The sequence below is a fragment of the Alosa pseudoharengus genome, unplaced genomic scaffold (assembly GCF_046254945.1).
Source record: "Alosa pseudoharengus isolate Yale_2024_CS ecotype anadromous, Long Island Sound unplaced genomic scaffold, YU_APseudo_1.1 YU_APseudo_1.1_scf_23, whole genome shotgun sequence".
Taxonomy (NCBI): domain Eukaryota; kingdom Metazoa; phylum Chordata; class Actinopteri; order Clupeiformes; family Clupeidae; genus Alosa; species Alosa pseudoharengus.
The window spans coordinates 11,405,883-11,422,635 of record NW_027468685.1 but is presented as its reverse complement, the minus strand read 5'-3'; the positions used below and the strand labels follow the sequence as shown (position 1 = coordinate 11,422,635).

Genomic DNA, 16,753 nt, shown 5'->3' with positions numbered 1-16,753 from the left:
TGCATAGCCACTGGTGTTACAGTTTTAAACACAGACTCTTTCTCCTCTCATCTACCGGTAAATTACATGCATTAAAGTAAATTAACATTGTCTAGTTGCACATCAAATCCCAATGTTGTTAAACAAATGATAACATAATGACACTGATAGCAACATCTGTCAACAAAACTGACCTACCATAGCAAGGTTTAACACTACAAAGTCAATAAGATAATAGAATACGATACAAATCACACATAAAAACATTTAAAAAGAGAACAGTAAATGTTAGTATAGGGCTCATGGTTGTATCAGATAAATTCATAAGCATTGGTCGCCAATTCAGCTGTGTAATGTGGACCACTAGCAGGGCTTCAGCATTTGTGTTGAATATTATGGGTACCGGTAGTTTTTTTTTTTTTTTTGGGGGGGGGGCATATATTTCTCAAACACCACACTGCTAAGGCAAGGTAGGGTCCTAGACCCAGGGCAATACACATGTGAGCTGGAGAGATTCAAAAGACTGATTTTTGGAGCACACATTCAAAAAGGCACCACGTTTTGTCCCCTGAAACCACCCTTCTCTTTATAAGTGGGGTTATACGTTTTTGAAGAGGTTACTGGAAAATGAAATGATGTGAATAGAGCCACAGCATACCAATGTGATGTTCTTTTAGGTCAATTAAATGCAGAGTGCATGAATGGAAATGGATGATTCTGAGGGGCTACGACTTAGAAACCCATGCAGCAGACAGTACTGTATGTGAGTGTAAGAAAATGCATCAACAATAATGGAAAGAAATGAGGTACCAATGAGGACACACATTCAGAAATGCACTGAACAGTACTAAAGGGAGTAACTAAATGGACTTACACAGATAACTAGTGAAGATAAGAAAGTACAAATGCTCTTAAGCTACTGCCTGCATGGTGCAGAATCCATAAATTATAAAGGAATATCTGGAGCGTCACCCTACACACATGTATGCGCTAAATGCACACAGACACATATTGTGCATATGCATACAAACGCACATCTCTATGTGTATGTATATGGTATATATACAATCTTTGTATATATACAATGTTTGTGTGAAGCAGAATTGTATGTAAATGGGTTTGGCTACAAGAGATTTGCCTGGCAGTGTGAGTGATCTCTTCTGTGGTTATTGTGCTGCCACACGAGTTCACTTCTGGGGGTTGCTCTTCATCATTATGGGCTTCCTGTTGACATAAGTGGCCCAGTACGCCAGGTTGAAAACAAAAAAAAGTATTGGGAAGATTATTCTGGAAATTTTGTCAACTTTGCTGACTTGGTTGTAGGATTTGATGCCCCCCTCTGGGACATATTCGCCATCCATCCTGGGTAGCCGCAGTGGTGCCACTGTAGGTCCAGGGGGTGTCTGCACTACACTCTGGGCTATGGTGGTCAGACCAGGGTCCTTGGCCACGTTCATTGTGTAGGTGGTCCCCACAATGTTGAATGTGTTGTTCTTCTTAGAGAGGGAGGCTGACTCTCTTCTCTGAAAAGAAGCCATAAACAGGACACTATCAGTAAGATGTCTAAGAGGGTCATTATCCAGATCACATCCATAGGGAGGAATGTCAGAAAATAAAATGTCCATTGCCCTGGAAAAACCTGCAATGCCCTGAAAACACAGGTACTATCTTACAAGAGCCAGCTTAGTAGGGAAACGTTGCCGGGCAAAGCAGCTCGGTATAACACGGCGTTAAATGATCCAATCATATTTGTTCGTGTTTTAACTTCAAGCCTTTGAGCTATCTATTGTTCCCTTAGTTGTTGTGGCCAACCAAGCAAAACGTAACAACTTCACATCGTGTCTAAAGCTGTGATCAAAAAGAGATGCGTTTACTTGAGACAGCCTGAAGACAAGTTTCAATAGGCTTTTAAACTTTGCAAAAATAAGCGCCGATAGTTCTTTGCACAGATACAAACATGCAGTAGCTCTATTTGTTTTGTTTACCATGTTAGTAGATTTTCCTTTTTTTGTCAAGACCATTTATCAGGCAGTTCTTTTTGAAAACTACAAACAGACTGCCTCACATTGACAGAAGATGTATGAAATGTGAATACTTTTTCCTCTTAAGTAGTATTTTGCCTACAGTTTTTTTGTCAAAACAATTGTGGCCTTTTTGGAAAAAAGCATTTTACATCTCTGGTTATGACTGACTAGTCCTAACCAGTTAGCATACTTGTACAGCACATATATACCCATATATTTGAAATAGAACATATTACCCAACTTACTTATTAGGCTATTCAACTTTGTACAATGTCTTTCTGGTCCCCTTTCATGCTAAGTACCATCAGTGTAGCAGCAACCTTCGCTTTCACCAGAAAAGCCAACATGGCAAACCAAATTAATTAAATGATTAAATCTTTTTTTCATTTGTGTTTCCCCCCCATAATAATGTAGCAAAACCAAAGCTACAAAACTACCAAAAATGTAGAGTATTTACAGTTAAGCATAACATGTCAAATACAATACAATGCAAAAAGGAAAAACTGAAAAGAAAAACCATCAGTAAAAATCACAAAAAACACAAGGAGTGAATAGAAAATCTGTATTGTGATCACCATATCTAAGAGCACATTAGAGTAAAGGTGTACAGAGTTGACAGATGGAGGTGGATGGCATGGGTGTAAGTGTGCCAATTGTGTCTAGCACAATTTTGAGTCTCTACAGATGTTCTCTGCTAGTTCCAAAAATAGTCTCTCTGATTGAAACTCAGAACCATTTCATAGGCATAGAGTGTCCTTTTAAAACAGTTTGTCTCACAACAGTCCTATGCTGGCCAGCCATCAGGAGGTACAATCCACCCTGTGGAAACTCTGCTGACAGATGGGCAAGGGGTCATTTTAGATGACCCAGAGCTGGCTGAGTCTGATAAAGCTGCAGAGAACAGACAGCGGTGGGTCGGCAGGGTGGTGAAGATCCATCAGACACATGACATTCCATGCCATGATGGGCTCTCTTTGCATTCGTCACTTTTTGGTCTAGAACAAAATCCTTTGGCAAAGGCAAAGTGACAAGGCTGCACATACCTGTGTCATTTCACAGCTAATTTCATAACAATAACATAATAAGCACTGTCTGTGATAGGTCACCTCTACCCATTATGTAGATGTAGTCCTTCACTGTGGCCGGAGCATTTGGCCCAAGCCCGATTAGCAGCCTTCACATGCTTACAGAAACCTGTGACATGTGTTCTACCCTGCATGCTAAATGCAGCAGGCCTGGTAAGGTACGTGACCACCTCCCTGGCGTCTATCTACTTCACAAACAGAGGCTGTCATGGCTGAGTGTGTCCTTGCTGATTATTGCTTGATTTGAATGTAAAGGCATTCACGTGCAGGGGGCCTTTAAATTCCTTCAGGTCCGCTTAGTGTTGTTCAGTTCGTAAAGAGTCTGTAACATATATCGCCAGCAAGAATCTACATCAGTGTCATTGCAATATTATTAATTAGCCTATTTCCCAGTTGCTGAGTCAGGTTTGCCCACACAAAGAAGTTCCAATATTGACACAAATAATTTGCTAGAGTTTCCTCTCCATATAATTGGCTCTGCTCGCATATAATGTTTTAGTCCAATTCTGGTTCTTGCCTTAGGTTTGATGAGGTCTTGCAGACGTGAGCCAAGTCCAAGTAACAAGGTTTGACTATGCACTGGTTGTATACCTTTTTCTCCTTACTGTCCTGCGGGTCACTAAAGTTGAGTTGTCTGAGAGTTGCACAGAAATGTTTCTGCTTCACACTACAAGGGAATGGTAGCTGGTATAGGTCAGAGCATCTCCAGAAATCTGTGAGGTTTCTGAATTTCACCAAACCAAATCGCAATATATCACCAAATTTCGGTGCCATAGATCTTTCTTCTCCTTGCTCTTCTGAGCACCATACTGGATGGTGTTGATGACCAGAGCGTGCAGCACTGATGTAGTACATCTCTAACAGCTAGACAAGCTAAATGGGACCTGTGATCTAGTTACGTAGCGCTGAGGTCCTGCTGCCACTTCAGACTGAATGAGGGCTGAGGTGGGTCAACATCCCTCATTAGCACAGTGTTCCACTTCTCCGCATTATGTGGCACCTTTGATGTTGCACCCCATCTTGGCCTCTTGACACGCTTACTATCTATTAATAAACCACAAGCTCTACTATGGATACACAGTATGCACATGAATCAAAAGGTGGACTAATTGGACATGGCATATGTTAAAATAAAAACAAAAAAACAATGCTTATTTCTGAAATGGTTATAAATGCTCAAAGGCTTGCTTCTGGTTTGTAAATAGAGTTTGGCACTCTTCACTTGTAGTCTTGTCAAAGTCAATGAACAATCCATTTGGACAAAACAAGGCTTATTTTAAGAACTGTGTCATCTATCATACGATATTCTAGCTCTCGAAACGTTTGAAATTGGAGGAACGATAGCTGTCAAGACTGAAGCCTACTGTGGCGAAGTGAATCCTATTGGTGGCGAGGCTGCTATATTTTACTTTACAATCGGTGCAATTCTCCATGGACCATTATTATCATTATTAGAAATGCCATTAGTGCTGGAATACTTTAACCTTCCAGACTGCTGCAGCTAAATGAAGAACTATGATCTGCCTTGTATAATACAATTAAAACTGTCCAGTACAATATGGTGTTAACAATGTCAGCGATTGTGTGCAAATGCAAAACAACATAGAGTACGTACATTACTTTTGACATGGTCTGTCCCCCGCACCAGACTCTCTACCCTAGGTGGCAGGTCTTTCGGCGCCATGGCCCCTAAGCTCTGGGATTCCCTCCCTCAATCCCTCCGTGACTGTCCCTCCTGTCCTTTCTTCAAAGCTCACCTCAAGACCTTTCTCATCGCAATTTTTTTAATTTATTTTTGAATGTCTGACTGTCTGTTTTTGTGTTGTCTTGCTTTGTTTGTGTTGGCTTTGTAAAGTGACCTTGAGTCTAAGAAAGGCGCTATTATATAAATAAAACATATTATTATTATTATTATTATTATGGTCTTTAATGAAAAATACAAAAGTGAAATGTTATGCAGACTTACTCGCATCTCTAAGGCCTCTTTCTTGCCATCCCAGGCCCAGCTGCGCTTGGTGAAGTAATTCACAGTGGCAAACTCGATGAGTGCAGAGAAGACAAAAGCATAACAGACTGCCATGAACCAGTCCATGGCTGTGGCATACGCTACTTTGGGCAGTGAGTTTCTGGCACTGATGCTCAGCGTGGTCATGGTCAACACCGTGGTCACACCTAGGCACAACGTTTGGGGAAAAACCTGTTAGGTTTGAAGGTCATACAAACATTGAGGTTGCTCTGTAATTATTCCTTTGAGGCCACTAGGCTAGTGCATGTGCACAAATGTGAAAAATGTTAGGTATAACCAGAGGGATAATTGCCAGTTCATTACAAATTGTCCTTTGCCAGTTTGTCATTTTTGCAAGGCATTTTTTTTCTTAAACTAGGGGCTTGTATTGTTAAAGGTGACACAGTCGACACTTTAATTAATTTCCTGAAATAACTGCAGAAAAACTCACAGGACACAACTGTCACATTGAAAGTGTCAGCACGCATCTGTGAATGTGTGTATGTGTTAAAGTTTGTATGCATGTGTTTTGTGTATGCTGGTGTCTGTGTCAATGAAGAGACGATGAAACTCACCAAAAACAGTTCGTGCTGGAACAGACTCCCGGTTGAGCCAGAAAGAGACTTGAGAGAGAATGACCGTCATAATGCATGGGAGGTATGTCTGGATCACAAAATAACCTATTTTCCTTTTCAAATGGAAATGTGCTGTCATGACAACATACTCTCCTGGCAGAGAACAGGAAGAGGAACACTCATAAGTGCATCATATTGAAATGGTCTATAAGAGCATGCCAAATTTAAAATTCAAAATAGAATATCAAAGACCCTAACCTGTCATAATATGTTAGGCCTGAAATGCCTCATGAATAAGGTATTCAATAAACATTAAAAAAAATACCTGCATACTCCATAAATCACAACTTGGGTCTGTGGTCCTATGTACATTACAGTTCTTCTCACTTTAGTGCATTTCTCAGAAGACAATTGAAATTCTTAACACTACATGTTCAACCACATCATCTAGTTACTTGGACACATAATTGAATTTGTCATTATTTTGCAGCAAATACTTTTGCAAATCCTTGCAAATGACTGTGTACAACTGCCTGCTGTTTACCTTATCATTTAAATGATCAATTGCTTGTGTCATGTTGGTAAAAATGCAACACATTGCAATGCAAAAATGTATACTGGTTTTCTGTTGAACTACAATGCAAACAGTATAGTAAAAATATACTGCAAATATGAATCATGGCCAATCTCTTACAATCTCCCACTTACAATAATGTATATATTTGCTTTTGGCACATATAAACTAAGCATTTTGAGCAAGTTACACACTTGCATGTAGTTCAGGAAATTCCGTGGAGTCACTCCATTGAGAATTCTCTACTGTATACCCGAAACAGAGGTGTTCAGGCCAATCAAATCGTTTGGGCGGGCTTTATACTGTACGAGGATGGACAGATGAGCAACAGTGCTTAGTCATTCACATCATCTGAACACACTTGATTATGTGTTGATTTTGTAACAACAAAAAAATTGTTGCTAGCAAAGAGGGATGTTTAGATTTCCCTATTGCATCTGCTGTACAAGATATTGATACAAGATATAACTTTAAAAAAATGGACTGAAAACAGGATTTTTTTGGCTGTTGTCCCTACAGGATTCACATACAGTCTTACATACACATACGTAATATGTCTTGTCTTCACCGTGGGATAGTGAGAAACGTAATTTCGATCTCTTTGTATGTCTTGGCATGTGAAGAAATTGACAATAAAGCAGACTTTGACTTTGACTTTGATACAGTATTTCGTTGCTCTAATTGGTTAGGTCTATCCAACCGTGTGCACAGGTATTTTCCCCTCTGTATCGGTTGAAACACACCTCATAATCAAATCCAAATGGACTGATACCAGAATAGAGTTCAAGTCTGACTAAGCCAGGTTACTGTATGGTGCAATTTGTATAAATTGTTTTCACAATTGCACTGAATGTTGAGCAGATTTTAATGATGATTTGAGTAATTTATCGAAGCAACTGAAAAAGAAAACTGTGACAGTTTTGCCACTGGATTGATGAGCTACCTGTGCTGGAGCTGATGATCTCATTCCCAATGACGTGTCCCAGCAGGTCATACTGATTGAGCCTTGAGCCATCTTCTGCCACGGATATGGACATGTCATGGTTCCAGATATAAATCACCTCATCGTTGGTGTAGGCATCTGAAAGCATAGTGAAACAAACTTAGATCGTTTTGGATTCAATCTAAAAAAATTATTTTTTGGGGCTTTTTATGCCTTTAATTTGATAGGACAGTGGAGAATGACAGGAAGTGAGTGGGAGAGAGAGTCGGGGTGGGATCTAGAAAGGACTATGGGGCGGGAATCGAACCCGGGTCGCCGGCATACGGTGCAGGTGCCCCAGCCAGTTGCGCCATAGCTGGGGCAAAAATACCCTTCTGAACATCTCCAAGAACATCATCAGCTTTCATTAAATCATCGTTTAAATAAATACATATCAGATTTGACTACAAAACAATCAATTGTTTAAACCAACAACTAAAACACTTACCCTTGCAAACACCGCCAACACAACAGCTGGCACTGATCAAATCTATTCAGCATAGTCTTTTTGTAAAAGCTGTTCATACAAACACATACTGTACAAATGTGCTAATGCAAAGTGAGGTCCCTGGACAACAGTGTGTTTGTTGTGCAGTAAAATGGCTTTATAGACTAAAACAATAATTCTTGCATGATGCAATGGTTTTAGCCAATCAAAAGCTGAACAGAAACACAGCAGAAACACCGCATACTTTACATGATACAAAAACAGAAACTCACAGCTCCCAAATTTTAGGGGACAGGCATGAGCATCCATGGGGAAGTCTTCCAGGTGCATGGGACACTCTGCATGAATGGTTAATCTGCATTGGAAAAGGAACATATATTTCCATATGTTATAAGCACAATAGAAAGCATATGGATCATTATAACAATCACACCAACAAATACTGTAGAGGAGAATATAAAGCAGTTTGTGATAGCTAAAGCATGTTTTTGATCCCCCGCCCCCCAAGCAGGGATGTAGTGGTAAAATTAGAGGTAGGCAAACTATGAATTCTGTGATCTCGGTGATGTGGACTGTGCCATGCGGTATCAGATTTTTAAAAAAAAAGGCATTCAGAACATGTTTGATGATGGTGGAGGTTATTGTCCAATGTTTATAACAATACCAGTGGTATTAAATGGTTCCTAGAGAGTTGATAAGTGTACATACATATTGTGAATGTGGATAATACAGTGTGATTTTTGAATGTTAAAAGTTGCAATTGGTGAATAAACTATTTTTGAGAGGTGGATGATCTCTAATAAGAGGTAGATAAACCAGAGACTTTCTAATGTGGAGACACAGCACTCAACAAATACTCCATAGAAATGCATGGGGCTAGTTTGTCACGCCAATATGGCCGTTGTCTACACATATCCCACCCCTTCCTCGGCAAAACGTCGACATGTGAATACATTGAACCAATCATATGGTGTGTTGTGAAGACATCGTGCCAATCATGTGTTGTGATCATAGGTTGTGATCTCGCCGCTGGAGCAAGATTGGTGTCGTGAAGCCTTGCGCACACGCATTTCTGCCGAAATGGATGCCCGACGAGTGCCCAAAAAGCGTTGTCAAATGGCCGCCGAGTGGAGGGACTTGCCTAAAAGGACTAGGATTCTAGGACTCAATTTCTGAAATTTCAAAGGAGGATAAACTGTGTTTACTTGCGTTTAGTTTCCACTACATCCCTGCCCCAAAGGGAGTTCTAAACAACTTTGTGAAAAACAAATATGATAGGCTCACCTCATGGTGTAGAGCAAGGTGCCATTGTCCACCAACCGTAACAATTTATTAGGAGTTGTCATATTGTGGGCCACTGACTTCTTTCCATTGTGGAAGAATGTGTCTGGTGTCCATATTTTACTGGCTAACAGGTTGTTCAGAGGCAGAATCTGCATGGGTCCATCAAATTTTAGTCTATCATCCCTCCAGGTCTGGCGGAAGAAAACATCAATGGTATACTCCTGGAGAAACAGAAGAAGAAAAATGAAAAAAGTCAAGGCCGCAACATGTCTGCAAGTACACTGTCTAATGCTGACCCTGCTCCCAGACAGCCCACAAGCCATGTTCGGCCTGAAAAGCTATTTTCACTGATGACCAGCCACACCAGCCTCAAGAGAGGTTGTGTGCAATTATAAATCATATCAAATCATATCAATCATATCTGTGCTGCTAACTAAAGAGAGTAACAGAAGCCTAATACTAAATGCCTTACTTACAGTTTTGTACTTCTTTAGTAGTCTACATTTGAAAATCTTAACACTGATCAAATACCATAAACAGATCTACCGGTATGTTATTTCCAACTCATAAATGATCCAAAGTGGCCTTTTACATGCTGCCTTTTGCTGTGGCCTTTCATTACATTCTTTATTGTACTCCTATTCTCAACAGCCTCTCCACTTGGATACAGATTATCTCTCAGTATGCATTTTTTCTACCCACCCACGTCTATGGAGTCAATTATCGTTAACTTAATACACTCGCTGTCAACTTATAATGACCATATGAATGACCCTTTTTCCTTAGGCTTTTAAGTAGTCATTGCAAATGTCGTCTACACTGTAATAGGAAAGAGACTGCAAAATAGCTTTTGGATATGGTTCTGTTACTCATTATTACTCATATGTAATTGTCCCTGCAGCACAGAGACATCCATTTAAACTCTGGGACCACTGGGTTGGTGGGATTGTGGAGGCGAGGGTTGTGCTGACAGCTGTCCCTCAGCTAGGTCAGGATGACTGGGGCACTTGGTGTCTGTGTGGCTGCCAAGGTGAGCAGACAGCATTAATGACTAGCAATCAACCTCAGGGATGTTCTTGCATGACCCTGCTGTTGCCAAGGAAACGCTCCTGTCCCTGGCTCCCATAATGGGATATGTAAGAAACCCCCCCCCCCCCCCCCCATGCACATTTAGTTGCTGCAGCTGTTCCTTTGTTTCTCAGTGCTGTGCAGGAGTACACAACGTCTGTCAGCCACTTCAGCACATTCCAGTCATCCCCTTCACCTTAACCAGGGGGACTCTATTGATCTAAATCTTCTGGGATTGCTGAACAGACCCTGCATTGATTGAAGACCGAGCAGCTCCACAGGGATGGCCATTTTTTTTTGTGATGTTAACTGAGGCTGTCCCTCTGCCCTCTGTCCTGACAAATCTGAGCAATAGATTATAGGAGAATGAGCATCAGGACGCAATGGTTTACAGCAGGCATCGGCATCTAGTTATTATATTCCTCGCTGGTGGAACACACTGCCAGCTCCTACTAGGGCAGGGACATCCCTCTCCATTTTCAAAAAACTCCTGAAGACCCAGCTCTTTAGAGAACATCTCCTCTCATAGCAACACTTACAACAAGTCTTGCTGATCCTAGCACTCACCAGCCGTCTTAAACTGACACGTAACTGTTAAAAACAGCACTCACTGATGCACTTATTCTTACTGTACTCTAATGTTTTTTAAATTGTCCTAATATTGTTGAGAATTGCTCTAAACTTAAACTGTTTACCATGTTGTTAGTCGCTTTGGCTAAAAATGCGTCAGCCAAATGTAATGTAATGTAATGTAATGTAATGTATTGAACACTGACCTGTGCATGCTAATTGCTATGAACCAATCAGTGAGGCACTTAGCATCAACCACTGTCAACCATACAACTGAGTTAAAAAGGGGTCATGCCACAACAAAACGTTATTTCTTGTTGGCTTTTAAATAAGATGTTGATTTGACTAGAGGATGTACCAGGCAAACTGGACTGTTCTCTTCCCTACCTGTAATGGCCATAGAAAGGAAATGGTCAGAACACTGGCAAATTCATCACACCTACTCTCAGTGATTATGCTTCAATAAAAAAAACAACCTGTGTGTGTGTTTGGCCTTTAATAATGAGTGTTATTTCTATGTTTTGTAATAGATGCACTAGTACACATTTGTATTGTAGCCAAATCAATTAGCATTGCTACTGCCTACTGTAACGCCGGTTCAGCCTGCGCAGCCCTCTCTGTCCCGTCGGCTGCGTCGACCACGCCCACTCCAGTCCTGCTCCGCTTCGCCGGACTTCTAACCACCTGCAGTCGATCAACTAATTAGCCACTGGCTTTAAAATGACTCTGTCTCCCTTGCCTCAGCGTGAGGTATTGTTTCTCTTGTAACTTACTAAGCCGTGTGATAATAGCAGTATTGCGAGATTTACTGTATGACTTTATTGTTCTTTGACCTTGTTCCGTACCCCGACAACGATTCTTGGACCTGCGATTTTGGATTATTTGCCTTACCTGTGAAACCGTGTATGACCTCGACTGTACCTTCTGACCCCGACTCTTGGACTTGTGTTATTTGGATTGTTCGCCCTTTACCTGTGAAACTGTGTATGACCTGGATTGTGTTACTGGATTTTGCCACTGGATTTGCCCTTTGCCTATAAAAAGTATTCTCCGCATCTGAGTCTCCCTCGTATTCATCACACCTACTGGCCATGGATTGCTGGAGAATATGGGTCATTGTGAGTGATTTCCAATTGGTAACATGGCACTTACCATGTCTGTGTCTGACACTGGTCCAAAACTGGTAACATAAATGTTGGTGCCCACCTCTGTGACTGTTTCTGTTTTGCCAAAAAAAGAATGTAAAACAAGTTATATCAGATTATAACAGTCTACAGTGAAAGGTCATAGTCTTCTTTGTCATTATATCCGACATATTCCGGAAAGTGCTATGTACGTAGGCTTTCAAAGGCTCCTTATATTCACATATTCACTGGGAGGCAATTAACGTGGCATCAGTAAGTTTCACCAAAGAGCACATTAGGTATATAGGGGAGTATAGATAAGCTGGTCTTTGAATTCTGGTGAGTGGAATTTGTATCCACTATGAGTCTTGCATATATAACCGTTGCATGTGCACTCATATGTTTTATCCTGATTAATGTATGTATGAATTCATCTGCTTGATTCTGATTCTCTCGTCTCTTCCTTCCCTCTTTTTCTATTGCTATACCCAGCAGACCCCAAGCCGATGGGTGCCCCCTTATGACCGGTGTCCTGCCCAAGGTTTCGTCCCATTGAAAGGAAAGTGCTTACACTAGGCGGTTCACTCTGTGTCAAAACGTCTGCCAAATGTTATTGATGATATATTATAAATCAATACAATATAATTTAATTGATGTGAAAAGACAAGGTTTTTAACCTCCAAGACCAGGTCGAAGTCGGTTGTCATAGCCATCCAGCAGCCTGTCTAAGATCCTGGTAAAAATTGTGATGTTGTCCTTGCTGTCATCGGGAAGGGGTTCTCTATGCCCGGGCACAACTCTGAGAAATGAGATAGTAATAATGAGTTAGAGATAAAGGATATGGAGGCAGAGAGACAGAGACAGAAATAAGGCTTGTTTAGCATCTTACCCTCTGGCCTTACTTAATAATTAGCTTTTTGACTTCACCCACTTTTTTCTCAAATTTACTGCATGTTAGCTCATGCAACAATCCCTTCTGGGGCAATAGCTTCTCCCTCTCTTCCTCAGTGTTCAACGTGTCATATTTTTAGCTGTTCCCCCTCCTTTCCCTGTTAGAGGTCATGATTCTGGAGTTCATATTTTGAATCTCAAGGATTTATGCAAACAGAGAAAGCATGCTTTGCAAGGCCTCTGGCCGGGGGTCCTCCAACAGCCTCACCAGGGACTGCACAATTCGCTTTATACACAGGGATCATGCAGGGATTCTAAATACACATCCCGCACATTTCCTGAGGGAAGCCAGGAGGTAAAATTAGAGGAAGTGGGATAAGTAAGCATACCATGAACTTAAAATGGGTTCTGCATAAGCAAAACGAAATGCTACATTGAATCTTAAAATACCCATATATTATTAGCCATTTCGTATAAACAGTGCATTTTCCAATATTGAACATAAACATAGTTTTGAATAATATTGAATTTGATCCAACGCCAGTGCAAGCTCTGGAGCAAAAATTATTAGAATTACTAATGCATTTGAGTTCAGTGGATTCATATGAAAAGAAAATGACATAGTGGAACTATGTGCGAAAAATAAGGCTTGTTTTCTTCATTAAAAGTTTTTTGTCCATTTCAACATCCTTAAAATCAGGACAATCTAAAAAATCATGTTGTCCTATTAAAGTAAATAATGATGAAATAGGCCCATTTGGTCAGTCAATAAAGCAAGCCAGGCAGCTAAGTGAAGCCTTGAGGAAGCTGACAGACAGGAACACAGAAGCTGTCAGAATAAGAATACATTACAATGCTAAATATCCACAGACAGCATTGCACTTTGGTTCATTCGTCATAATGAGACAAACAGGTACAAAGAATCTGTGTTGGAGGATCCAGTGAAAGCTGGCAGAAGCAAACGTACCACAACCCAAATGTCATGACATAAGACGTAAGCTGCATAAGGTACTAGATTGGTATGGGAGGTTGAGGCTTAGTCTGCATTTTTGTCACCCTACTTATGAATTTCCATTTTTATATGCTATTAGTTATTAAGTGTCTCAGTAATTTGGATGAAAATGTAGTTATACAGGCCCCAGTAACAGTCTGTGTGGGAATGGTGTTTGCTTGCTATTTTGTAAATGTTTTCATAGATTTCATTTAATGACTTTAATACATGGCATTACACCCTGATGTTATGCAAAAAATAAGCCAATATAAATCAAAATGTCTTACTACTGTTGTTAGGTTGAGACAGCTTACATTTTCCCATTTAACTGCACCATCAATGATTGTAACATCAGGACCATAAACAATGACATGATAATGAGTTAATGAGCAAATACTTGATATGTCATTACATACTTCAGCAAATGCCTATCCTGGCAAATCCAAATACGATGTGTATAAACTACACAGAACATTTGTCCTGATGTACTGTACGTGCAGTGTGGAAAGTGGCTACAACAACAGAAACTATTGAAAGTTGAGCAAGAGTCCAGTATTGATCAACACACTGCTGTTGAAATATGTAAGGTTTCCATCTTCCAAATCGCTTAAATATCTTTTCAAATATTTCTTTGGACATCAAGGGCCCTATGTTGAATTCCATGTGCTTGAGTAAAGGGTGTGGGATGCAGCAGGGAACTGTACCCTGTAGAGTACGCCCATGAAACCAGATTAGGGTAAAGGAAGGCAGTTCTGACCAAAGATTCTAGAACAGCTCCACTCTAGAATCTTTGGTTCTGACCAGAGCCTTGTAGATCAGGCTTGTGCAAAATTCCAGAATTTAATTGAAACAGGCTCTTAAATTCCAATTCAATTCTTGAATTTCACTTGCATTTCAATTGAGGGAGCAAACAGGAAGCAGAATTGCAATTCGAATTGTGCACAACCCTGTTGTAGATAGACCTTTATATGGCTGTTGTTCTGACCACCCTTTTATAACTATAATCAAATTCTAAGTCTCTAAGTGACCAGCCTTAAAAAACGTGCGGATGTGCAGATCTTTTTTACCAGATAGATATTCATCATAGGTGCCCCAATATACAGAATCAACAGCCCCCTGTGAGCAAATCAGGAGTATAACCATTTGTATCTGTATTGATGGCCAAATATTTTCAATCTATCATTTAGGTGAGCAAATGTGATGTAGGCCTGTAGCCTGTCTTACCAGCCTGTTGTATTAGAGAAATAACTGATTGTGATAGTAGCCTACTGTATGGAAAGGAAACGAGGAGAGGAACAACTAACAGAAATGTGACCAATAGGGCCAAGGGCGTCGGACTGGGGGTAAAACCAGTACTGATTACTAGGGCCCCAAGGGGAGGGGAATATTTAAGCAATATAGCATGAGTGAGAGTGGGATTGGTAATGGATTTTCCCACGGGTGTTGTTCGGCCATTGCCATGAGGCCTGAGGGCAAGTGGTGCAGGCAACAACAGCTGTGAGAATATTCATTACCAATCCCACTCTCACTCATGCTATATTGCTTTTATACAATTCCACCACAAACTAAATAATCTGAAAACACCCCATTAAAAAATGTTTATTTCGACTTTGTTTAGTTCCATTTTCAATAGACAGTGTCTTGGTTGCCACGTAACCAACATTCCTGATCCCTCTCCAATGGGTCTTTGTGGTTTTTCGTATCTTCGTTGAAAGACATTGTGAAATAAGGACAGCCGTTTTCATCCTGTTTTAAAATGAACGAGTCGGGCTGAAATGATTGAGCCCTGCCCGAAGTCCGGCATAGGTCCTCTTTGGTTGTTCTAATGGTGGCATAAAATTCCTACAGTTGCCTATTGCGCCGAGATCGGATTTGGCAATGGTTATCAAATTAATGTCTCTCTTCGTTTCAGATAGCCAGGTGTTAAAACAGTTAACGGCCCATGACGTTTGCTTAACAGTGTTGCTTTCGTGCCGGCTCTTTTCGATACAGTCTAGTTCATCTACGCTGATGGAGACACACCTGGATGAAGATGCACTCTCCTCCCGCTAGACTGTCTGTTCCTCCTCTTCATCCGACATTTCATATATTAACTCAAAAGTTATTTTAGTGAAATCAATCTCCATTTTTTTCTCCAATTGCCAAGGCTACTTGCTTTTTTAAAATTATGAGATCTTTAATTTAATTTTAATTGAATTAGGCCTACTACATTGTGTCAAAGCGTTCAATAGAATCTTCGTATTGTATCGCGGAGTGATTTATTATTAACTGTGCAAAGTCTGAGTTGAAATGTCCAGGGATATTCCAACTCAACAAACGTCTCTCGGCCAATCAGAAACAAATAAATAGTTCCATAGAACCCAATTGTTGTATACATTTTATTATATTTATTATGGGGGCCCATCAGGACTGCCTATGCATAGGGCCCAGGATCTTGTGCTACGCCCCTGAATAGGGCTACCATTCCAAACTGACATACAAACATAAATAAACTTGGAACCACATCATCTTTGATATATTTGAAAGCGAAATTCCGGAAAACAGTATGAGGTTTTTATATGGAGCAGTGGAGATGGATATAGAGGTTTATGGAAGGTAAATAACTCACCCAGTTTGAGTGCTTGGGTCAAGGAGCATCAGAGACAGCCAGACTCCTGGAATGAGTTTGGCAAGAAGGGTTTGCAGCCTGCAAGCCATGCCACTAGGCTTATATGTATTCTGCAAACAGACAAGGACATTTGTATTAGATTATGGATACATTGGGTGCCAGAATGCTCTTTATGTCATTAGCTCATTTAACAGTGAGCGATCATGCAACATCTCAAAAATCATTAGAACAGAAATCAAAACAATTATGTAGTAGAATCAGAATGTAATTGTACTTTGCTGAAACATTTAATTTAAATCAATTCAGCATACGTGCTGCTTGTTTGTTATGATCTGTGTGGATGGTTGGAGACGCAAGATTTCCTCCATATTTAGAGTTCCAAAATTAACCAATGTTGTATAAAATGCATTTAAACACTTTGTGGAAATTGACTGAGAGTTCATCCATGACAATAATACCAAAGTCTCAAGTCCCTCTTACAAACTGAAAGAATGCTACAAAAATACCATCTGAACAATGATTCAAACAAAACATACTTTTACCAA

At 40.4% G+C, this 16,753-nt stretch overlaps 1 protein-coding gene across 1 annotated transcript; it reads right to left on the bottom strand.

The window, feature by feature from the left end:
* Positions 1 to 1,166: 1,166 nt before the first annotated feature.
* gabra3 (gamma-aminobutyric acid type A receptor subunit alpha3) lies at positions 1,167 to 16,297 on the bottom strand. Its single transcript, XM_076301791.1, has 9 exons — positions 16,209 to 16,297; positions 12,396 to 12,517; positions 11,747 to 11,814; positions 8,957 to 9,177; positions 7,945 to 8,027; positions 7,186 to 7,323; positions 5,669 to 5,821; positions 5,055 to 5,260; positions 1,167 to 1,502 (listed from the first exon to the last, which is right to left on the bottom strand). The coding sequence occupies exons 1-9, from the start codon at positions 16,295 to 16,297 to the stop codon at positions 1,167 to 1,169; spliced, it is 1,416 nt and encodes a 471-aa protein (XP_076157906.1).
* Between the last annotated feature and the right edge of the window lie 456 nt (positions 16,298 to 16,753).